General features: G+C 37.9%; 1 protein-coding gene across 1 annotated transcript; it reads right to left on the bottom strand.

Annotated features, from left to right (window-relative positions):
• Positions 1-5115: 5115 nt before the first annotated feature.
• On the bottom strand, positions 5116-25026 carry GEN1 (GEN1 structure-specific endonuclease). The gene is made up of 14 exons (XM_005521844.3): positions 24755-25026; positions 22551-22748; positions 20911-21097; positions 19399-19575; positions 17182-17292; positions 15364-15437; positions 14779-14870; positions 13860-14010; positions 13704-13740; positions 13522-13602; positions 12586-12716; positions 9721-9782; positions 9064-9207; positions 5116-8846 (listed from the first exon to the last, which is right to left on the bottom strand). The coding sequence occupies exons 2-14, from the start codon at positions 22709-22711 to the stop codon at positions 7441-7443; spliced, it is 2814 nt and encodes a 937-aa protein (XP_005521901.2). The 5' UTR covers positions 22712-22748; positions 24755-25026; the 3' UTR covers positions 5116-7440.
• Between the last annotated feature and the right edge of the window lie 70 nt (positions 25027-25096).

Below are 25096 nucleotides of genomic sequence, written 5' to 3'. Positions count from 1 at the left end.
GTGGCTCCATGGCTACAACAGTTTTTTGTCTCACTTGATGTCAAAATTTTTCAAGTGTCCTGCAGCAATAAGTTTCTTTCAATAATAAAGTCAAAACTATAGAAGAAGCCAATCTTTATAGCTAGTGGGCCATCAGACTGTATTCTTTAAAATTTTCCACAAGGACTTTATTTAATTTAAAATAAACCCTAATAAAAGAAGTCTCAATGTATTTTAGTTCTAGTCTAATGTAAAGGCCACTCAAATTCAGCAACAAAATGCTTTTCTGGACACAAATAGTTTAATTATTTTTATCTAGTGTACATTTTCAGGGTGACTCTCAGAGCTACTTTTGCTCCTAGATCTTCCACCTGGTAAAACGTGCATGTAGGTGTCTGGCCAGGGGCACAAGCACTGAGGGGAAAAGATCAAAGGCCTATAAATGTGTCAAACTTTCAAATGCAAATCACCTGCCATAACTCTGCTGAGAACAAATCCTTCATTATCACCATTCTGTGAAAGGCTCAAATTAGCCTGAATTAGCTGAAAAGAACAAGAAAAAAAAAGTCATCTATCTTCCTGTGAGTTTTATTACCTTTAGATTTATTTGGCTAATGGTTTGATAGCCCACTAATCCGAATATCTGCATAACAGATTCTTCAAATGATCCATAAATAAAATATGTGATCACATAATGTTGCTATTAAAGTGAGATCTGTGACAATAGATTAATAAAAGAGCACTTACAATAAGCCACTCCTTTTCATTGCCAAACTATGAGCTACTGTGATTGATATAATAGCAATTATCAACTGGCTTCTTACCTTGAATCACATTTAGAGGAATTTTTTAATGTGTACTTCCTAAATTGTGCTTTCTCCAGATAGATGCTGTACCCATCTTTAATATTTGCTGTCATTCTACAAATATGATTGCTTTCCTAAGACGTACTATGCCTTGGAGTTTTTTATTAATAGTTTTAGTGATGTAATAGACTATTTCATCAACTTAATTGACTAGAAGAGCAAGAGTTATAAACCCGCACAATTGCATTGTACTTTATTTATAAGGGGAAATCCTAGCACTGTATTTTGTTAAATGAGCAGCTACAGAGAGGTTTTGTTAAGTGAACTTTATTTGGAACTTGGAAGAGGATAGACTGCTGTCAGCTCTTGGTTGGGTTGGACAAGGCAATGTCTGGGAGGAGCTGGCTGGGGACCATGAGCTCCACAAGCTTCTTCAGGTGTCCTTGGGTAGGTCTGGTGGGACTTTCCCATTGGAAAACACCAATGATTGTTGATAGCAATTTTTCTGAAACTGTAAATTTTGTCTTCCCAACACAAGCAGTTTGGTTTCATAGTAGAAAAAAAAAAAAAAAAACAAGCAAAAACCACACTTAAATTACTGATATCTTACAAGGTAAATGTATTATCACAAAGAAGTTTTTGCAAGACAACACAACTAGTATTGTAAGGAATATAATCTTGGTGGATTTGTTCAGTTCTCTGTAAAAATTCAAACATTTTCAATGCCAAAGACACATGTCCATTTTGCATAGCTACTCTGCAGCTTATCAGTGTTTGGAGAGGAATGTTCTCTCCGTAAGACCTCAGAGGTGAGCTGTTGAAAACAGAACAACTAAAGAATTTGTGGTCTTCAAAAATTTTTTTATTAAATATGCTAGGTTGTTATACAGAAATCAATAGATTATTACAGGATATTTTTCAGCCCACTTTGCAAGCCACTAACCAGAAAACAATGTGGAAGGTGCTGGATTAGAAGGCTCTGGATAAAGGTTTGTTTGGTAAATAGAAACTTGGCCTTTGAAGCTGAAAAAGCCACCACCAACTCCAAGTAGAAAATGTCACTCTTCATCCTGCTTGCTTTCATTATTATATCTTGGAACCCTTTATCTATATGATTGTTGTAGTGTTTTTTTCTGGTATTGCTCAAAATAATATTCTTTAAACAGAACAGCAGAATAACATATTCTGTGAGTTTTTAGCATTACCTTACTAAAACCCATAGTAGTGAGCAACAGAGTGTAATAGTGGGGGCAAACAACAATATGCCATCAACTGAAAACAGTATTTCTTTAGAAATCACAAACAAAAATCATGAAGCTGCAACTTTTCCCAAATATCTTTCTTGCAAATTCTAAGCAATCTGCAAGAAGTAAAGGGATTTTTAGAAAGGGAAACAAAGTGACATCCTCTGTGATGATGGCATTTCAGTAGATACCAGAAATAAAGGTGTATTTCTGCTTGGAGATGCATGAACACAAACCCATCACCTTCCCTTGGACCTGACTGATAGCAAGAGCACCTACAAATTCCACACATCTCATGTTAAATAATAAACACAGAGAACACAAATCACTACCTGAAACCATGCTGTGAAAGCTTGTATTTTTCAGGTTAAAAGGTAATAGAGAAGCAGGAGTAGATGTTGGGCTGTGCATGCCTCGCTAAAAACTGTAGGAGCCATACAGAGAGGACAACAGTTTGGCTGGGTTTGTACAAAGGCAGAGCTGCTGATTTGCATGCCTTGGGCTTTCCCAGGAGGTTATACCAAATCTGGCAACACAAGTGCTTGGGAATTCAGGATTCATATACGCCCTGTGCCACCCCACTCTACTATTTCCTGCTTCCGTTGTATTTCATAAACTTCTCTGTAATATTGGCATCACCTTTCTCAATTTTTGATAACTCCTCAAGGCAGAGCCTTTACATCCTCATGTGCCCCTCCTGTACCCTCTGTATTCTTTGATGTGACTGACAGCAAAAGACAGCCCACATCACAGCTTAGGGCAGCACGTGTGAGCTGGCTGCCCAGCAGACTGCCAGCATAGCCACGGCTGATTTCTTTCCATCAGGAAGGCATGGCACACTTGGCAGAAATCAGACTCTATTGCACATTTCTAACTGGCAGGTCTGATTTGGTAAAGAAGCCATTCAATGATTAGAAAAGCTAGCAACATATTTGTCTGGAGATAAAGTCCTACGAAGCCTCTGTACATTAGGTATGCATGCAGCTGTCACTCTTGAAGCCCTTTGTTCCATTAAACTCCAGGTTTTGGATATTCTGAGACTGAGTTCAGGGCTCTTTCCCACCCAGCTGTAGATGAAGCAGCAAATTTAAGTCTCCAGTGCAAAAGGTTCCAAGAAAATGTTTACAACACACTGCAGTGGGCTGAGGGACAGAGAGGCCTAAAGGCTAAATCTGCTCTGGGACGTGGCATTCACAGTCTGAATTCGGCATCAAAAGGGGCCACAGATTTCATGGTTTTGAGGCAGATAAAACTTGGACTGTTTCTAGGGCTGAGCCTATCTTGTCTGTCCTTTGTTATGTGGTGTCACTGCCAGAGCAACACTGGGACCCTGGGATGGAGGACTAAGACTGCATGTAGGGGTTCATCTAGTTTGCCCATGAAATTACCCAAAACAGACCACACTCACGGTTCCTTTTACCATGTGCCAAAGATCACCCAAAACTTACCACAGATCCAACCTTTGTGAAAAATATATGGTGAGACAACTAGCTGGGCTTCAAGCTTGGCTGCAGAGGTGCTCTACCAGAGCAAATTGCATTTTCAAATATTACAAGAACAAATACTAACGTAGAGCTACTTCTACACTATGTTGGCATTTAAAATATTCCTGATTAACTTCTTTTCCTTAATTGATTTTTATTCAGGCAGCTAATGGAAATTAAATATCCATCAGGAATTTTAGTAGGGCTGTTTTTAATGAACAAAATTTTCAAAGGTATGTCCCTTTCTCCCATTGTGCTGTCTCTGAAGTAGCAAAACCTCTACAACTTGGTCAAAGGAAATTGGGGCAGGGGTGGAGACAAGGCTTGGGCTTAAAGAACTTTTAAAGTTTCTTATGTGATTAATCTTAAATTAAATTAAATTCAGTACTGATGAAGTATATATATGGATATATATATATATACACAGATATATAATGGATATAAAACCAGCATAGTACTGATGGTAGCTATAACACAGGATACATGAGCAGAACTGTGCAAGAGTGGTTCTGTCACCCATGGTAATTTTGTTTTCTTGAAACAGTTAAAGTGTTTTGTTTCCTGAAGGAAAAAGCGCTAAATCTTGCACCGAGTTTACGGTTTTGTCAGTAGCACTTGGGTTTACAACAACTCCCAGTAATATTCCAACTGCGGTTTCCTTTTATCTGCTGTTGTAATATGGCAGGGCCTGACACCTTTTTAGACATGAAAAGACTATCTTGTCTCAAGTAACAGCTGCCATTAGTCTCTTTTGCCACTCCATTTCCAAGCATCTCCCTTGACACAAGAGCACAAAGCCAAGGCTGTGCAGATCCTCAAATAAATCCTTTCTCAAATCAGGAAATTTCTTGGTAAACTAGCAAAAGATTTATTGTGTCCATCAAATTTTTGTGTTTGTTAGGCAGGTTCACATGTGGGTAAGTATTTCAATACCTATGGAAAAATATCAGTGGGATACAGAGACATTGAGAGGTGATCTTTTAAATTATATTTTTTTTATAACTCTCTATGTATATATTCCATGTAAACAGCATATATTTTCCTTTCTTGTTGATTGTGGACCTGAAACAGTGAGTTACAAGCCTAAGGAATGCCAAGTAAATATTTCCCTTTGTCCAGCTATGCTGAACAAATGAGCTGCATTTAATGTTTAAAATTCTTTCTAAGTGGAAATAATATTTACACTACTAAGACAGAAGTTATGGTTCTGCTCTGTATCTCTGTGAGCACCAGTCGAACTAGAAGGATGCTAGCAAGAGTGACAGATCATGTAAAGTATTCGGCCTGGGACAGCAGTCATGTGGAAAACCTTTCAGAAAAGAACCTTAAGAACAATGAGCCCCTTACCTGCCTCACCTCCACAGTAGGTACATTTTTATTATTTATGTATTATTATTATTTATACTATTTTTATATATTAATTAGTATTGTTATTATTTATTATTTTTAATTTTTATTAATTTTTTATTATTTTGAAGCACGCTGGTAGAGCCTATTCAGACAGATCAGGACATGATAAATGAAAATCTATTCAGGCTCATGAAGTTGATGCATCAACTGATTTATTTTTACAGGCAGTTTAACATAATCCTGGAGAAACATTCCCTGCAGAAGAAAGTTACATTACACCCCCTCAATTTACTTAAAGATCATTCTCACAAGTGTGAGAAGTTGCAAAGCAGCCAGCACAGTAAAAAGCTCCCAAGAAAAATCATCCCTAATCTGTAGACTGAGTAAATTACATAAAGATGAGAAACCAAAACAATTAAAAAACTGTAATTACCCTTCTGTAATGAATCACAAGTTTAATTCAAGCAACAGTCATCCCAAATGATAAATGTTTTTATTTACTGCAATGAGCAGCTACAGCCTAAATAGAGGAAGCATTCTACATAGTTGGTTTTTTTCCAAATCTATTGTTGCTTCTAAAGTAGTGGCAGAAAATTGGCACAAAATTTGGATGCATTACATATGAAAAAATAGAAAATTTTCAGTTTTTCATGCTTGAACTGTACTTGTAAAACCTGATTAATTAGCAGGAAAAATCAGCAACATAATATTTTTTCCTCTGCAGTTCTTAATGCCTTATATCTCATTTCCAACTTCCATCATTCACCAAATTCTGACAGTATTTTCACCTTTTTAACCATTAAAGCAGTCATCTCCAGCAGATTTCGAAAACAAAGAAAATTTCCTCCAAAATCCACGCTGGTCCTCTGATGCCAAAGAAAGCTCTAAATCAGAAATGCACATTGTGGGTGAAATTGAGCTATCCCCCCAACAAAAGAGCACATTCCCATACCCTGGGAGGGAACAAAAATGAGCTTGTTCACACTATGTTGGCATTTTTATTAATGAAAATTTAACCACTAGATTTCAACTTTCAGTATTCAAAATCATCAGCAAGGGAAAAAAAATCATACATAACCAAAACCAATGTTTTTCCATAAAAAAACCACCAAAACCTCAGATCTCTCCATTACTGACCACTGCATAAGAAACTGTTCCCTGCCTGCAGTACGGAGCTTGGAACTACTTCACAATTCTATTCTTCCAGCTACCTTCTCAGATCAGCTGGGTGCATGAGTCTCCAGAAGACAAAAACCATCTTCAAAACTAAGACTTAAATATTTTTGGTTTTTTTTTCTCATTTCCAGAATACATTTCTCATTTGGAAAATGAATTATAAATAAAATTTTTCTGTCTTCCGACAGGATAAACTAAGAAACTACTATTTTGCCTAATTACAGAGTATATTAGCTACAGGCTACCTATGTCTTCTTTAAACATATCTGGGATTCAGCTTCCAAACTTGGTCCTTGACCATTATAAAGAACTGACATTTTCACTAAGGCACAGATATTCTAAATTTCTCTTGTTAACAATATATCTTGGCAAGAGTTGTCTTCTTTCTGGTTGGTATACAGAAAAAGTTTCAAACACATAAATACAGACAAGGAGGCATTCCTTCAACAGGCAGCTGTTGAAGACAACTTTTTTTGGTGTATGGACAGAGATTGCTTCCATAATAAAGACGTAGGAAGAGCACCTTCAAAACTATAATTATATTCAAGTTTCCCCTTTAAAAATAAAACCCAAACATGATATTATTCAAAGAACTTGTAATATGGTAATTGGGTTTTCTGTAACTTAATTTTCATGCTATTATAAATTGAAGTGATTGTTAGATGGGATTTCAACCTTCTTTAAGAAAAAATGCCCTAATTAAATTTAAACTTAATTGAAACAGTCATCAAATTTCCTTAAATATTAGATATGACAGCCACAACACCAGAGTATCTTACATGGCTTATTCCACTCTTTGGAAGAGGCACACCCCCAAAGAATGGCTTATTATGGGGCATGGCAGATAAAAATTTAGCTACCCTGGTAGGTACATCCTGCTGTGTGTCTTTATCTGATCCTTCAGAGATGATCAACACAACCACAAACACAGGATTTCAAAACCCATTTCAAAACTTGTAAAATTAAGTTAGTGGAGCCAAATGGAGAACTTCAGTTTACAAATGCTACATCACTTTGTCTTACTAAGAGTATCCAACAGCACTGCAGGCACTATTCTACTAAGTATTTTTATAAGCAAGACTAATAAAAATATTAATAAAATCCGCACAATTGGTCGGGAAAAAAACACTTTTTCTTAAATGAATCTCCCTCAACCTTGCATGCTGTATCCTGATGCTTATGTATCAGGTTCAGAATGTAAACACACTCAGAATTACTGGTACTTGCCTACAATGCACTGTTTGGTACTTTTGTTAAAATTTTAGTTTCAAGCTTCAGCTCCAGTGACAATTCCTATTCATCAAAACTGTGTCCACATAAGATTGATAGAGAATACTGCAGAAACTTTGAGAAAGAACTCCTCAAGAACTGTCTTAATTGTCATTACAATCTATGGAGAACCTAATTGATTTTGATTCTTCCTTTCAGTCTTTCAGACAGGGGAAGGGGACTGTCTGCCCAAGCATAAGTCAGAACAGCACTTTTGTCTTGCTGTGTGGGGTCAGAACCCAATCTTTCAATTGGTTGCTCTGGACTTTGGGAACAATTAACTTCCTCTACAGAGGATGGTTTCAGAGATACTGGCATTGAGACACTATTAACAGCTTTCTTTAAATTGGTGGTTTTCTTGTTCCCTTTAATTGTAAGGGCTGAGTCACTGTTTGTCCTTTTGCTAGTAACACTACTCCTTTTCTTTGTAAAACATTTTTTAAACTGGCCAGGGTTCAGTTGCCTTTTCTGCTGCTCATAAACCTGGATTTTATCCATGTGCCCATCATCACTGTCTTCACTAGAAGAACATCTGTTCTGACAGACACTCTTTTTAAAAGAAGCTTTCCAAGTAGTTTCAGTACAAGCTTCTTTAATGTGACAGCCAGTTGCACCTGCTGGCTTTTGAGATGCTGGAAGCATTTCACACCCAGGATGAAGTGTCTCTGTTGTTTGCCCACTGAAGGCTAGTGATGCTGGACCACTTATATAAGGTTTTTTTTGCACCATTTCAGCCAGGATGTTGGTTTTTTTGAGCGCATCTTGATAGACAGGTATGCTGGATTCACTTGCAGAGTTTTCTGACAGAACTTTTTTACTTTCCTGCACTAGGTTATTTAATTGACATGAGGAAGAAACGTGATTTCTATCAGGATTCAATGTTTCTTTTGTTTGTTTAAAACAATTCAAAGATTCCAGTTGCACTACATCTTCAGACAAAGGCTGTGATGGAATGGGAGCCTTCTTAAGTATTCGCTCACTTAAAGACCACTCCTGAAGTTGTCGCATAGCATCATTTGAGAACAAGTCATCTTCACTATCAGAATGCAGATCAGACTGTGTAACGTCAGAACATTCTGAGCTACTTCTTACTGTTTCGTGACTTAGGTGATGTGAGTGTTTTATGCATGTGCTTAAGTGAGCTCTTGGATCACCATCATCACCTCCATAGGCTGGTGAAGTGCTGAAGGAGGTTCCTTTCCCATCAGTAGTGCTCAGTTGCAGACCTGCTGTTACAGAGGAAGAGGATGATATCCCTGAATACTCAGTGCATTGTGAAGGCACGGATAAGTCAGCAAGAGCAGCTGCTGATGCTGACACGTGAACTGTTGTTATGCAGGAAGCTGAACATAATACTACATCTTTTGATCCAACACTTCTCTGCTGTGTCTGATCTTCTGGGGGAGCTTTTGTATCTGACATGGAGTGTTGCACAGGAAGAATTCTGTATTTAGGCTTTAAATTAATTTGAGACAGAAGATTGGTAACTTCATCATAAGCATTTGGTAATTCCTTTTCTTCTGGTCTGTCTTTCTTTTCTGAAAAGAAAAATAAAAAGTGCACTTTGAATAGCATATAAATCACAGTTCATACTTCTTAGTGCAAAAGTATAGAATAGTAAGATTAAAGCACAGTCCCTGCGAGGCATCATGACCTCATCTTGTTTTGGCATGATATCGCTCAAGATGGGAGAAGTGTTTTTTTTGCATTCTGGCAAGACACATAAATTCATAAGAAATAAGTTTCTGTACTTACTTTTCTGTTTCTTCTGAAGAAATTCTGACTTTTCCACTTGATAGAGGGAAACAACATCAGGATAAGCAGCCTGAAACAAAGACTCTTCTTCTACTGTGACTACAAACAACTCCACAGGCTCATCTTCTGGATCAACATAATGTTCTGAAAAAATAATGAATGTACTTTAGATACAAATATACAGATGTCAAAGTAGGGAATGAAAAACCAAAGAGCAAAGATTTGAGTACAAAGAATGTACATAAAAAGTCAATAGCATAATATTTGAGATTTATCTATAAGTCCTTTTCTTCCTGCCAGTCTCCTGGCACAGAGAGACTACAGGGAGGAGTTTGGCAGGACAGAAAATTTTCTAGCTAGTAAACAGTGATAGCTTCTGGTACATAGTGAAAAAAGGTATGAAATACACAGTTCAGGTCTTATTTACATGTACCAGAAAAAGTAGCTGAAGAAGGAGTCCCTTGCTTTCTAGGTATTTTTTTTTCTTTAAAGCATTGTTTTTCCTTTCAGGGTGTGTGAAACTTGATACACTATTTCCAATCTCACCCACATTCCATTGCCTCAGAGTGTTGCCAAACTCTTGTCCTCTTTAAAGCTTGATTTTATCTTTTTCTATGAAATGTTTTGTTCCATAACGTACATAGAAACCAGACCCACCTGGTTTTTGCCATTCAATTTCAAAACAAGGAATTCCATTTTTAACACGTGTCTTAACAATCCTGTAAGAAGAGAAAGGCCATTAAATGACTTAAATCTAGACTTAAAATCTAAAAATATTTCAATAGTCTAATTTGGAATGATTCAGAAAATCTTCTTGTAAAATTGAAATTACTACATCTTTTAAAAAAATACACTACTCTGTATACAGTAAAATTTGGAGTACAGATTTGAGCACTGAAAAAATTTTATTTGACACTCAGAAGAGCATTTACACAAATCAAAAAAGCTCTTCTGTAACAGACAGAACGCAGTCTCCTACAAACATCAATTTGGTATCTTCAGCTGACCTTCCTGAAAGGCAGGTCCTGCTTGGCCAACCTTATCTCCTTCCACAGGGTGAGGGAAAGGCTGTAGATATTGTCTGCCCAGACTAGTAAAACCTTTGATGCCATTTCCCACAGCTTTCTCCTGGGGAAACTGGCTGGGATAGGTGCACTGGGTTAAAAATGGTTTGGATGGTCAAGAGAGGGGTGGTAAGTGGAGTTACATCCAGCTGGAGGCCAGTCACTGATGGGGCTCCCCAGGGCTCACTACTGGGGCCAGTCCTGTTTAATGTCTTTATCAATGACCTGGATGAGGGGACCAGGTGCACTCTCATTCAGTTCACAGATGACACCAAGTTGGGCAGGAGTGCTGACCTGCTGGAGGGCAGGAAGGCTCTGCAGAGGGATCTGGACAGGCTGGACTGATGCTGAGGCCAGTTGTGTGAGGGTCAACAAGGCCAAGTGCAGGGTCCTGCCCTTGGGTCACAACAACCCCTGCAGTGCTACAGGCTGGGCAAGAGTGGCTGCAAAGTGGCCAAGAGCAAAAGGAGGTGGGGGTGCTGGTCAACAGCAGCTGAACATGAGCCACAGTGTGGCCAGGTGGTCAAGAGGGCCAGTGGCATCCTGGCCTATATCAGCAATGGAGAGGCCAGCAGGACCAGGGCAGTGATCATCCACCTGCACTCAGCACTGGTGAGGCCACACCTCAAATGCTGTGTCTGTTTCTGTTTCTCGCCACAAGGGGTGGGACTGGATGTGCTGGAGCATGTCCAGAGGAGGGCTGTGGAGCTGATGAAGGATCTGGAGCACAAGTGTGAAAGGAGCAGCTGAGGAAGCCAAGGGTGTTTAGTCCAGGGAGGACCTCATGGCTCTCTGCAACTGCCTGAAAGGAGGTTGCAGCTAGGTGGGGGTCGGTTTCTTCTCCCATGTAACAAGTGATAAGAAAGGAAAGGAAATGGCCTTAAGCTGTACCAGGGGAGGACTATATTGGATATTAGAAAAAATTTCTTCATGGAAAGGGTTGTCAAGCATTGGAACAAACTGCCCAGGGAAGTGGTTGACCCACCATCCCTGAAAATGTTTAATTTAAAAGATGTGGTGATGTGGAACTCAGGAACATGGACTTGAGTGTCAGGTTAATGGCTGGACTTCTCAAAACTAAATGATTCTAGGATTTTAAGATACTAATGCCAGAAAAGACTGTTGCCCTGGACAGTAATTTTCTAAATGACCAGACAGGGTCATTTGAATCTTCTGTGTGAGAGTATGAAGAGAGAGAACTTTAACTGAACAGGGACAGTCAATCACTATGAGATTTTTCTAAAAAGACCATTTACATCCCAGTTTAGTAGTTTCCTATGCCTGAAGAGTAGGATCGTGCTGATCCTGCTGAATCATTACTGCATTTTTAAACACTTGTTAACAAAAGAAATCTTCAACAGCACACACCATCTGTCTTTTGAACTCTTGAAATGCTAAAAAGTGTTATAAACAGAGAATGTCAATGAATTCATTCATCAAGGTAAATGCTGGTAATTTATCTTGCCAATCTGTTTAAAAAGCATTCTCCAACTAGTCTCCCCAATATTTTGAAAGATAACACTGAATAGATCAGCATTTCTGGAAGTACTAATTCAAGATTATGACACACCAACCCAGAAGTGATACTATCACACTGCTATTGACTGTCTTCCTCTGCCCCAAAATTAATGTGTAAAAACTTTGACTAGCATGGAAAAAGTACTAACATTCTTCCAATAAAAGAATTAAGTAGGCAGGGAGAATTTGGGAAACCATCAGATAAAGTTAAAATCAATCACAATTCCCTTCACAAAGTGAAGTTCAGGTTTCCCAACAGACACTGTAGATTCTAGAATTTAAGTTTAACAAAAGATTAGATCATTTAAAAAAAAAAATTATATCGAGAGCTAATAGAATAAGAAAATACTAATTCTGATTCGGTCAATTCCTAAGTAACAGAAATCTGGATGGTGGGAAATTATTTTGGGAGAAAGTAATTACATGCTTATCTTGCTGTTTCTTTCTCTACATGTCCATTTTTAGTAACAATACACTTGGCCATTTTTACATTCCCAAATGTAGCAGTCCTGAATGAAAAGTAGTGTTGACACATAACACAATGACAGCTGGTAGGTCTGATAAGCAATCAGAGACTATGACTGAATTTGCAGATGCTCATTTCTAAGCCTGAACTCTTATTTTGAGACACAGAATTCAATTAAATGTCTGCTAAGAACCTGAGCAGAGACCTAAGGCAGATCCAAGGAAAAGGAACAAAAAGCAAGCGTAGGAGAACACAAGCACTGCCAGTTAGAATGAACCTGCTCAATGTATTACTTTGTGCAGCAGTAGTAGAATCGGTGCACTGATCTGAATTTTTACCTCTATTCAAAACAAGCACAAAGCTTGAAACAAAGATGGAAGAAAACCGTATTTCTTTTTTTCAGAAAAACCTTGTGGTTTTTTTATCTGCCAGCAGAAGTAAACATACTAAGTTTAAGAAATCAAGCTACATTACCGAATTGCCTGCAGCTGTTTTGAGTCAATGCATCCAGATTTTCTCTGGATCATATCATAACGTGTCAAAAGTGCCAAAAGCTTCTTACAAGCGTAATGTTTGGTCCAGTCCATCTTCTCTGAAGCAAATAGCTGTTTGTATAAAAAATATCCCAGACTTTAAAACTTTATCCTATTAGATATCATGCTTAGATAATCATGCAGTTGGGACACTAGGCTAAATACTTAAATACTAAATATTTAAATACTTAAAATATTAGCATTAAAAATGCTTTTATAGATTAGTGTAATGCCCAACAACACCTCACTGCCAAGAGAGGGAACAGCCATCCCTACCAGGGCACATTCATCAGCTGTCAGTGACAAGCCAAGGGAACAGCTGTGTGATAGTACCAGCAGGGATAAGACAGTTAAACACTTCGTCAGATTCACATCAGCTCTACCAGGAGCTGTGAAAGTAACAGATTTCACATGTGAGACAATGAACATGGATTTTCATTAAAGCCACATTGTTTAACTGTGGTCTGCTCTAATATCCATAATTCTTACAACAGTGTCATCAAACCCAAAAAATCAAACATTGTAAGAGATCTGATTTTGCCAATAAAAAACAAGTAAAAAGCCTTCCTAGAAAACAATGCTAATGTGTCTATATTAACACCCTCAACCCCATCTAGCAATACTGGACAATGAAAAACAAAACAATGACAAATGAGCTTTCTCTTTCTTCCATTTTCTATCTGCCTACTTAGAGCAACTGATTTTTTCCATAGTTTTCAATTTTAGGCTTTCAAAACAGTGATGCATATTAAGATGTAGTAGTAAGATTCTTGAATTCTTATTTCAAGTAAAATTATCGATGAAGACCACAATTATCACAGATGCCTTCCTTAGTAATAAATAAAATAAGGTGAATATTCAATATATTGCTATATACCTGAAAGGACAATAAATTTGGCCTTCGGCATTCCTTTATGTTGATCAATTTATTCTTGTTTACAAGAAACTCTTGGATAACCTTGAGATAAAACATAAAAGAGACAGTTTAAGAGTGGGCAAAAAGCTGAAATTTAAACTAATTGATTAAAACAACTGATATTAAGTAGGCTTGTTTGTTACCTCAGAGAATGGAAAGCCCTCACAACTCTTGGCTTTTCTGCAGGTAAAAACAAATGTGTTAGGAACTTAGGACAAATGGGAAAAAATGGAGAATCTAAATGCTTACCCTGCATACGAATGCAGGAAAAAGCAGTTAAATTTTCAGGCCATTCCTACTTTCTGATACTGTCCTCCACTGCATTTTCTTGTTTCACTTGCTCCCACTGATGCCATGCACAAGGGCAGCAGTGTTTGGAGTCATTAGGTTTGCAGCATCTGACTGTTTCACAGAATTTACATCCATTGTGCTCATGTTCCCTGTAAGATCCTATAGCAACAGACACACAAAGTGAGAAGGAGTTCCCAAAATCTCCAAACCTATAAAGGCAATATTACAAATACAAAGCTCAGAACATGCATGAATGTGATGTGAATAGCAACTGTAAGCAGATCTGAGTGCATTAGCATTAATGGAGCTGTAGTAAAAATTGAAAAAGACATGCAGGCTTCCATTTTTCTGAAGACTCTTTCCCTCAACAGTTTCAGTTCTTAAGCTGGAAACTTATTATCTAAAAACTACAGAAGTAATGTGTGATAATCTGGAAAACACCTGTAAGTTATATATTTGAATCAGGCTTTTCCTTCACCAAATGATGGACTGGATTTGAATGAGTTCACTGACCAAAGATGATACCAAAATCAGGGTCCTTGGGATTAATTTCTTTTTGAGAAAACACTGCTGAAAACCTCATCAATGATGAGGTTCAGTCCTCTTGATGCAGGACCAATTCATTCAACTAAAGAAGCAGTTGCTGGGCAGTACTACTATAGTAGAACATGCTGTCTTTACTGATCGTGTTAAAAAGGCAAATATCTGAGATCCCACAACAGCATTGTGATAACATCCCATCTGCTGTCAATTAGTTTCACATCTGAAGAAAATTAGTCCCAAGCCTTAAGTCTTTATATAAGGGTACATATACACAATATTGAAAATGTGAAGATGGAAGCTGAAAAGTGTTTTTAATGCTAGTAGAAAAAAACCCATAACCCAATAAAAATACAGTTCAGCTGTTCAGTTACAGTTCACACTAACCTGGATGATGGCACTCTGAACAGTGAGTTACCCTTTTAACAACCAAAGGTGGATTATTGTCATACTGAAATGGTTCCTTCCACTGCTCAAACCTAAAGGATAATGTTAAAATGATCAAGAAATATTTTTAGCTTTCACACTTAACCCACTGAAAAATAATCTCTTTATATTTCTCAAGCATTTATCCAAGAAACAGTTTTTCAACTTATGAAATAGGGTTCTTTTACAGTACATCATGTTGGATTTCTAGCATTGACACACACATTATAATAACAAACATAGAAAGCACTTGGTATCTCAAATCCTAATCCACAACCCAATTGAAAATCAGCAAGTCTCATCAGTCCCTACAACTTTCACTCCAATATATCAGCTTATACCTGCTAGCTTAAGAGCTAGGAACAAGCTAAATGTTTAAAACAAGAGACTTGCCTAGCAAAACACCCAATTCCTTTAGCAAACACAAGGTAAGGAATGTGCTAATATCCTCCCTAAATTAAAGTATTAAAAATATTGTCTTGGAGCTGAAGTACATACTATTAAGTCTTTGAATAAAAAAAGCATTTAAGTAAATTTCCATTTTACCTTTGCAGTAAGTTTTGACCTCGCAGAGTCTCAATTAACTTTAAAGCTTGTTCCTTCCCAACTCCTGGAACCCCCTATAGAGTAACAAGAAATATTATTTAATTACAAACAAAATACTCACATTCTCACAAAAAACATCTTTATTACATTGCGTAGAAAATGACAAAAAGTGATTCCAGATGTTGAGAATAAATAGAGAAAAATACTTTTGACCAAGTTTAAGGGCAGAGAAGGTGACAGATTACAGCTGTAATGCCAGTGTAATACACATGCTGTTCTTATGCTCAACAGCACCTCTGCTACAACAAGGCAAAGAAAGAAGTAGAAAGCAATAATAAACTAAAAGAAGTTCAGAATAGAGAAATTACAATGAAGTAGTGAAACACTGGCACAGGTTGTCCAGAGTGATGGTAGATGCCCAATTCTAGAAATATTCGAGGTCAGGTTGGAATGGGGCTCTGAGTGACCTGGTTTAATTGAAGATATCCCTCACTGCAGGGGGGCTGGACTAAGTGAACTTCAGAGGTCCTTTCTGACCCAAACTATTGTATCAGTCTATGACTTAAAACACACATATCACTTTCCAGTTCTTTCCATCTTCACTCTATTTTGCCAAGATTCAATATACCTAGTTATAAAGATTGTACTGAATGTACTTTCTACAGCATCATTACAAATAAATCTATATTTATTCAGCTGTAATGGCACAACTGAATACATACAACCATCTCAAATAAATTTACACTTCAAACCGAGTCCTCATTGGACTATAGTCAGACATTCAAGTAAAGTCAGATACTCAGCTTCTGAAAGGAAAGCATTATTTTGATGTATTTCAACAATTCAAGTGCATGCAAGTATAGCATGGTATTCTCATTTACCTGTTCTGCCAATCTCCATTCCCAATGCACTCCTGTAATTCAGCTTTCTTTACAAGTTTCTGTCCTCATCTGCTTTGCTGAGCTGCAAGAACTCAAAGGACCTATCTGACATCACATAATTGTGAACCTGGCATTCCACAATGGTACAATAACCACTGATTATCCACTGTTTTTTTTTACTCCCTCTCTTTACACAATAGTAACAAACTATTTAAAGATTCCTATAATAGAAGCAAAACTTAAAAAAAACAACAAAAAACAACCCAAACCAAAAATAATTAAAGGTTTGTTTTTTCCAGCAGTATCAGTTGTTTAAAGGACAGTTTTATCAAACTGGGACACAATTGTTTAAGAAAAACTAGATATCAACTTCAAGCCTGAATGGGAGCAATCACTGCCTGAAGTCACTACATCATGAACAGTATGGAAAACAAGTTTCATCCCATTTCTTTTCCCTCTCAAATAGCCATTACAACAGCTTCTGTTCAAAGTCTCAAAAAAAGAATTCAAGAGTTATAGTAAAGAAAAAAAGAAAAAAGTGAAGTAGTAATGAGTGAGATTCCTCTCAATAATTAGGTAATCACTTCTAATTCTTCGTAAATTATATAAACAGTGGAACAGGAATACATCCAAACTACATCCAGAACTGCCTTTACTAATAACTACAGCTCAAAACCCTCACTACTAAGTCTTCCAAAGAGCACAAAGCCATTTTTACTCACTTTCCACAGATCATCTGCCAGGGATGCACTGGTACATGACTTGTTACAAAGCATCCTCATGAACAATGGAGTTCTCACACCTTGGCTCAATGTAAACAGCATCTAAACTTTTGCCTTCACCTCCATTATAGAAAAGGTTTGGAACAACACAAAACAGTCTTAGAAAGACTGATGATCATGAACCATTCTGAATATAAAATAATTATATTTCTTACCTTTGGAAGATAATCACAGCCCAGAAGAACTGCTAGCCCAATCAAAGACTCTCTGTCACAACCGAGTTTCTCTTTAATAGAGGACATTGTGTAACTGTCAAGATGTGGATCCTGTAAGAGAAATTTATTGCATATTATTTCTGTTCCATCTGTTACAGGGAAGGAACTGCCCTGAGTCACTTGAGTTGGGATTGCTTACTCACCCCTATTCACCCACACCTGCAGGAAAGGCATCTACCCCATAAGATGGAGTCTAATGGAAAAAAAATAAACTGCAATTTAACAAGGGGAAGTGCTGGATTCTGCACCTGGCACGGGGTAACCATGGCTGTGTGCACAGACTGGGGAATGAGACGCTGGAGAGCAGCCCCACAGAAAGGGACCTGGGGGTCCTTGGGGCCGATGGCAAGTTGAACAGGAGCCAGCAGTGCCCTGGCAGCCAGGAGGATCAACCCAGCCCTAGGGGCATCAGGCCCAGCATCACCAGCCAGGCCAGGGAGGGGATTGTCCTGCTCTGCTCTGGGCTGGGGCAGCCTCACCTCCAGTGCTGGGGCAGTTTTGGGTGCCACGATATTAAAAATACATTAAGCCATTAGAGAGCATCCAAAGGAGGCAAAAAAAGATGGTGAAGGGCCTTGAGGGGAAGCCATATGAGGATTGGCTGATGTCACTTGCTCTGTTCAGCCCAGAGGAGACTGGAGACCAGTGACAGGACTCAAAGAAGCAGCATGAAGCTGTGCCAGGGGAGGTTTGGGTTGAGTATCAGGAAAAAGTTTTTCACCCAAAAGATGGTTGGGCACTGGAAGAGGCTCCCCAGGAAAGTGGTCATAGCACCAAGATACACCTGACAGAGCTCAAAAAGTGCTTGGACAAGGCTCTCAGGCACATGGTACAACCCTTGAGGTGTCCTATGCAGGGCCAAGAGTCGGACTCAATGATCCTGATGTGTCCCTTCCAACTCAGTATATTCTAAGATTCTAGGTGGTTTTATTGTTTACTACCTGTGAAAAAAGTGTGGCAAAACTAACATTATCAAATCCTAGTGGCTGTGCAAGTCATTTCAGGAAGTGAAGTTTTTAAAATGCATGTAAACAATTCAATGTACTACTTAAGTAAAATAACAGAAAAAGAATTAAAATGTTACCTAACATATTAGTCATAAACTAAAGGAATATTTGAAAGATAAAGAGATTCAAATACAAAATGGAATCAAGATTAACATGAATTAAAACATAGGCTACTGCCTTCTTCCTCAATCACAACAAAAAAATCCCCCCACAAGGCAACAAATCAAAGTGATCCATTTCGCCAGAACAAATACCCCTGACAGACACACACTCACAAATGATTTTTTATGCTGACCTATCTAAGTAACTAAATACACCTGAAAGATTGAGCTTGCCTTCATTGTTGGTGATAAACGATGAGGAAGCTGAATGAAAGAACCAGGTCAAGGAAGAACCCAAACATGGTGTCATCAAAGCAAATAACCTTCCATCAACCCTAATTATTTTTTTAAAGAGTTAATTATTTGTAGTGCACTTCTTTTGTTCTACTGATTTTCTCATATCTCTGAAGTATTTTCTCAAAAAGTCTTTCAGATGAACATTATAAATTACAGAAATTTGGGGTAGCCTTTCACCAGTTCTGGAATATTGTATTCTTACCAAATGAACACTTCAGTTTAAGGCCATAAATTATTTGGTTTTTTGAATGATCACAAAAATTGATTATGATAAAAATGTACAATCTACCCTATTCATATTCATTTGTGACAAACAGCATTACTTGCAAGTATATTCATAATAAAATGAAACTGTAAGATGCAAGTATGTGATCACTTATAAGACCCAGGAGGATGAACATTCTCATATGACCTAAGCGTAAAACTCATAGGAAGCAATTACTTCACTCAGTTCCTCCACTATAAAGAAGGAAATAGGGAAAAAATTTGCTATTTAGCTTTATATGAGACACCACAGGGTGCCACAAACACAGGCAATACTACCCTGTTCTCAGTAGTTTTCCTCTCACAGCTAATACAAGAATTACCAGTGAATCAAATAAAATGTTCCTGTCTTAAATGTACTATTTTTAACAAACCCAACTACTACAAGTTAAGTCTAATAACATATAATTATTTCCTCAAGTCCCTTCCTTCTATTCACATTTCTGTAGAGTCCATAGAAAGGGTGGGAACAGGGTGAGGTACATCACCTTAGCATTCATGGCAAAGTTCCTATAAACTGTTTGAGCTCCATACAAGAAAACATCTCCATCATTGGTAATGCAGCCATCAACAAGTCCTTTTGCATTTAGGTAGGCACACATTGCCTCTGCTTCTCCAGCTGCTTGAACCCAAGGGACACCTAAACACTCCAGCAGTTCAAGACACTAACAGAACAACATAAAAGGAAAGAGGTTGAATGCAGAGCTATTAAATTCACTTATCAGCATGCATTTTCTCAGACACAAGTGCATATAAAAACCGCTACGGCCTATATAACACTACATCAGTGAAAGCACTATGTTAGCAAAAAATAATTTCCTGTAAGTAAATATCCACAAAGAGCTAAGTATTAATTGCAGGTGAACACAGCATGATTAATGGCCACCCCTTCCCAAAAATTTTTACACTTTAAATAGATATTTAGGATGTTTTCAGAAGAGTAGTATCAAAGGAGTATTTATCTTTGTGAAGCAATGCTGTTTACTCAAGCAGTAATGCTGAGCCAGAACAGACATCTTACTAACAGACAATGCTAAACTCCCCAAGAATATCAAGCAGAAAAATACAATGCTGTCATCCTATTAAGTCTGGACCACTGTACAAGACACACCAATATACACTTACAAATTTCAGAGAAAATATTTTATTTTGGAATTTAAAAATAATATATGAATTGTTATGTACAGGCTGGTGAAGCCCTGAGTGTCCATAAATTCTACTTCATAAAATTCTGAGTAGACAAAAGTGGTTAATGGTGGTGAAAGGATACAAAGAAGTATGGATACTAACACTATAAAAGTCCAGCAAAGTTAAATTTTGCAATAAGTACACAATTACAGTTGTAACAGCACAACATGCCCAGGAACATATCAATGAGAGAATTATTCTGACACTGTTTCTCTTCTGTAACAGACGCTGTAAGGCCTGACTTCAAAAGTGCACATTCCTTCAAACCTCAAAACACTGCTTACCTCTGTTGTGCATAAAGCTGAGAGAGACTGAAATGTTAGGGGTTAATGACTGAAACAATTGGCCATTTGAAAAAGCAGCAGGTGCTTTGCTAAGGCCAGCTTTGTGCCCCTAGCCAAAGAGGAGGAGAATTTTTGGGTGTGTGTTGGTGAAACCTCTGATCCAGTATGACATGGGGTGCACACCCACCATGGATGACCACAACCAACCAGTCTTTGTTTACCAGCAAGCTAGTTTTTGAGCTGGGTGAAGCCAACAATAAATAGATCCTGTGAGGTGAATAATGCTTTTTATCTTGCCAATTTCCTCCTTTACACAACTGGCTCAGGTGTAAAAGATGTATACACCAGTCATTCAGTGTCATTCCACCCTAAATCCACCCCAAAGGAATCTATTAACAAGAACCTTAGTTACCTGGCCTTTGGGGGTGGCTTGTAGCAAAAGCTAGCAATTATTTCAAGTTCCTGTACTTAATTTGGTTAGGATTTCTTTCTATCACATCAAAAATACTTCAACACTCAGTAACTCACCTCTTTTAACATGGCTTTAAATAAAGATCTCCCTGTTCTCACGGCTCCAGATTTCTTCGAAGGCCCATAGCGCATCTCATTCCTCTTGCTCATGGTGTCTGCTTTCAACCTGGGGGCCTCTCCTTCCATGACAAACACTAGCTTAATTCCCATTGATGTAAAGCAAGAGAACCGAAAAAATAGGTTTCTGCAATAAAGCAAAGTGTTCTATAAGCTGAAGTATTTGTGAAGACTGATTTCTTCAGACATTTTCCTTTTTTCCCTTTTATTTTCCTGATCTCACCACTGGAAAAATCCTAGCATTGTCTTTACCTCTAATGATTCTCTCGCCTCCAAGCTAAACAAACCTCTGATCTATATTCCTGTCTTTGGCTGAAATTGTCATACTGTGAAATTGTATCAGCTTTACAAAATTCCCAAGAAAATACCGTATAAGGACAGGAAAGATCTTTTTTGGTTGTAAAGATGTAAACAAACTTAAAGGGCTTAATATAAATACATTCAAGATCCAAAATCTGCCTCCAAACACAGATTTACATTGATTCATTTATATCAAATATTAACCCCAAATCCATCAATACAGGTACACCCAAAGTAACTGAATGCTGTGGTATTGGACAGACTTACATGCCAATTCATTTCTTATGCAAACCAACACCACTGAGGGGTGGAATATTACAAATATTTGGACTACATCAGTAAAATTAACAGCAGTCATATCAAACAGCATATGCTTTTACCAGTGGTTCCAACATGAATCTTTCAAAAGGAGTAGATCAAACACTTATATCTCTTTGACTGACATGGAGAGACCATTACACTAGATTTAATTTTGTACAGTTACTACTGGCAAAAAACAGTAAGATGATCTTTTGAGGTTAGTTCTATTTTCACGAATGATGTAAAAATTCAATCCATACAATAAGTTACTTGAAAATACAAATTCTCAAAAAAATTTTAATTTTCAGCTGTCTGAAAACATTTTTTTGGTAGAAATCTGTTCAACCCTTTGTCTTGCTTTGGAGATCTGGACTGATGCTTCTATTCCACTGCACACAGGACATCCTTCCAGACTGATGTAATGACTCTGGTCATGCTGCCATGTTTTATAGTTAATTATCCATTTGGGTTTATGAGTATAAAACATTTTAAGACATTATTCTCAGGAAATGGTGAGATTTTGTAGTATGCTAGTATTTCATATAATGCTGAATTTAACAGAAGTCACAGGAGTGTATAACACCATTTAGTAACTCAGTATTCTGTACTGATAACCAATAACAAGCATTGATGAGAATTTGTGTATATATTTTCGTCAGCACTGTTTGCAGAAAACAGTGCTTTGAAATTATAGATGCTTAGACATGCTCATTCCTTAGGTAAGTCACTTAAATAAAAAATAAATACATATTCTTCAAGTTTGTTCAAATGCTTGAAGAATGATTTAAACATAATTCAACTTGGGGGTCTACTTAGAATTAACTTCAAACCCTTTATATATGTAGCATAGTGATAATTGTATCAAAACACCCCTCATATAGAATTTCAGAGCTACTCTTAGAGGTCTATTGAATAAGTAACATATTTAAATTATACAGCTCCAAGACTTTCGGCTCGAATAATACATATGGATACCATACCTGAGATGTGGTTTGGTAACTACTCCAACCATTTTTTTAACGGTCTGTGCTTCACAAACCCACAAACTTAAATCAACAGCAAGTGTTTTCCCTCTGAGACTACTGAGGTTGACAGGTTGTCTCACAGGCTCAAGAATTTGCCATAGATGAGTCACTCCCATTGTTTTAGCTTCCCTGTTGTCAGAAGGTAGATTTTAACTGTGAAGACCAAACAAAATAAAATAGTTTCAGAATATGACATAAAGTATTATGACTGAGAGGTTCAGAAGATAAATATATTTGCCATTATCAGTTCTACTTTTAAGAGCTAAGAGTACTTGCAACCAAGTCTTTTAAGTGTAGTGATTTCAGTTCACTCTGGCTTATTACCAAATACTTTCTTTGGACTGAACAGTTGCATTACTAATAAACTAAACAAAAACAAATGCAGTTGAGGAAAAAAAAACCCAGTGAAAAAATATTAATTTCCAAATCTAACATAAGTCATACATAAACACAATCCAAGTTTTATTCAAAAAAACCCCACAGGATTCTTAAGGCAATTACTTCCTGATTTGAGGTAGGATTCATATTAAAATTTTCTGTTCAAATAGAAGTAGCTTAAAGCTATTTGAGGAATGTTTACAAAGACAACAGAATTTAAACTTTCCTTGCATTCCAAGGTGATACAAGAAGGGTCAAACACAGAAATTCTGGCTTGGGAAATTCAAGCTGGAGTTCAGGCAAAAAAATGATGGTGTTGCTCCAGTGGTTGCTCACAGGTTGCAGACATTCTTAACATCCAGCTGGCATACTCTCTACTGCTTTAATCCGGTGCTGGTGGAAAACACTCTAAGCAGGGAATCAGCAGTGATTGACACTGAAATTTGGGAAAGGAACTCCAATGTACTACTGAGACGAAGGCATTACTTTATTCTGGCCCTGGATGCCTGGGGAATAGCTCTGCCCGATGTACACACGTGGCTCAAGATGGGGCACCTCCTTCTGAGCCAGGGATAGTCACATTCATTCGAACATTTTTACCTTTCTGAACAACTTGTTACTTAAGGCAGGCACAGAATTTAGATCTCTAATCCATTTCTTTAACTATTACAATCCCTCAACCTCATTTTAGTTGTATGCATACAGAGTATTGCTTTTGTTGTTCTATGTCAAGCACATTAGTTAAAAATACAAATTAAGCATACAACTAAACAGTACAATTTCTTGAAGTCCAGGATTATCAGTTTCTCTAATGCACAGGGGTAGTATCCAAACCTTCCCAAAAGACAAGCACAATAATTCAGCTTCAGTGGGAGATGTCCTCTTGGTGTTATCATTTGGTTTCTGCTAGTCTGCATCAACAAAATTTCTTAAAAAAAACTGTGTTAAGTCAGTTTCTAAATATTGTTATGGAGTGTCACATGGCTATTAACTAATGGGAAAGACAAATACACTACAAACACCCTACATTTGGTTAGATTGCAAATAATAAAAAAGTATAAAATTTGAAAACTAAAATCAAAAAGGCCAACTTTTTCATTTTGATAACGTACAGCTATTTGAGGACATAAGTTTTTCATGTCCCATTGAATATATATCTAAGAGTGAGTTATGAAAGCCTGCAAGGCCTACCAGTCTTTGCTTTTTTTTGAGTGTACTTCATAAAACATTTAAATTTGAATTCAGTGTACAAATAGCTCAACCACTCTTATGACAAATGATCTGTGTACTAGGATTAAACAGCTTCATTTATCACAAGCCTCCAGCCCTAGAGAGACGGCAACTTCCAAAGAACCAAGACTGAACTTGATTTCTTTTCGTATACTTAGAAATCACTGAAGATAATCAACAGTAAACATAAACACCCCCCTACAAAACCTTCTTTAGGCCGGAATATACTAAACCCATAAAGCTTTTATGTCTTATATAGTGCTTTAAGACTACATTCTGCTCTACTAAGTTTTACACTGCCAGAAACGCCAGTTACTTAAAAGTAACTACAGAAAGCATTTAACGCAGAAATTCAGTTTATACAGAGATACGTTCACACATTACCAAGGTAACTTGCAAAGACGGCTAAGCGTATATTTTATGTCTCACCCAGAGGACTTTAAAAAGGAGGAAAAACACGGCGGAGAAAACACGAAGGCCCAGATGTTTTTAACAACTTTCCCCCTCTCTCTGCGTAACCCCAGCACAGCTTTGCCAATAAACCTGCGCACCGGGAGGACAGCAGCGGCATGCTCCAGCATTTGCAGATTGCTCCTCATGTGCTTAGGATTTTTCCCGCTGGATGAACACACTCCGGACGCGCGGGCTCCCCTCACGCAGCGTTTGAAACTCCCGCCCCGCTGCGCCCGCGCTCCCCGCGCCCACAGGAACAGGCGTGCCCGAGCTCCCCTGGCTGCTCAGCCTCGGCTCGGCAGCGGGTCCGCCTCGGCTCGAAAACAGGTCCGCCTCGGCGGGGACCAACGGGAACACACAGCCCCGTGAGAGCCCCGCCGGGCCCGGTCTGACCGGCTCCAGAGCAGCGAGCGCTCCTCCCCGCCCCCCCCACCCGAAAA

Source organism: Pseudopodoces humilis, chromosome 3, assembly GCF_049639895.1.
Source record: "Pseudopodoces humilis isolate 2021_Gansu_Grassland_sample_001 chromosome 3, ASM4963989v1, whole genome shotgun sequence".
Lineage (NCBI taxonomy): Eukaryota > Metazoa > Chordata > Aves > Passeriformes > Paridae > Pseudopodoces > Pseudopodoces humilis.
The sequence above is the reverse complement of the archived record's forward strand: the minus strand, read 5'-3'. Positions and strand labels throughout refer to the sequence as shown.

Excerpts from the sequence above, each read along its gene's own strand:
- GEN1 (XM_005521844.3), bottom strand. The coding sequence starts at position 22,711 with ATGGGAGTGACTCATCTATGGCAAATTCTTGAGCCTGTGAGACAACCT. Across the intron at positions 13,741-13,859 it reads GTGGAGGACAGTATCAGAAA|AAAAGCCAAGAGTTGTGAGG; the intron begins GTAGGAATGGCC and ends TTTTACCTGCAG. Across the intron at positions 9,783-12,585 it reads AAACAGCTGCAGGCAATTCG|GATTGTTAAGACACGTGTTA; the intron begins GTAATGTAGCTT and ends CTCTTCTTACAG.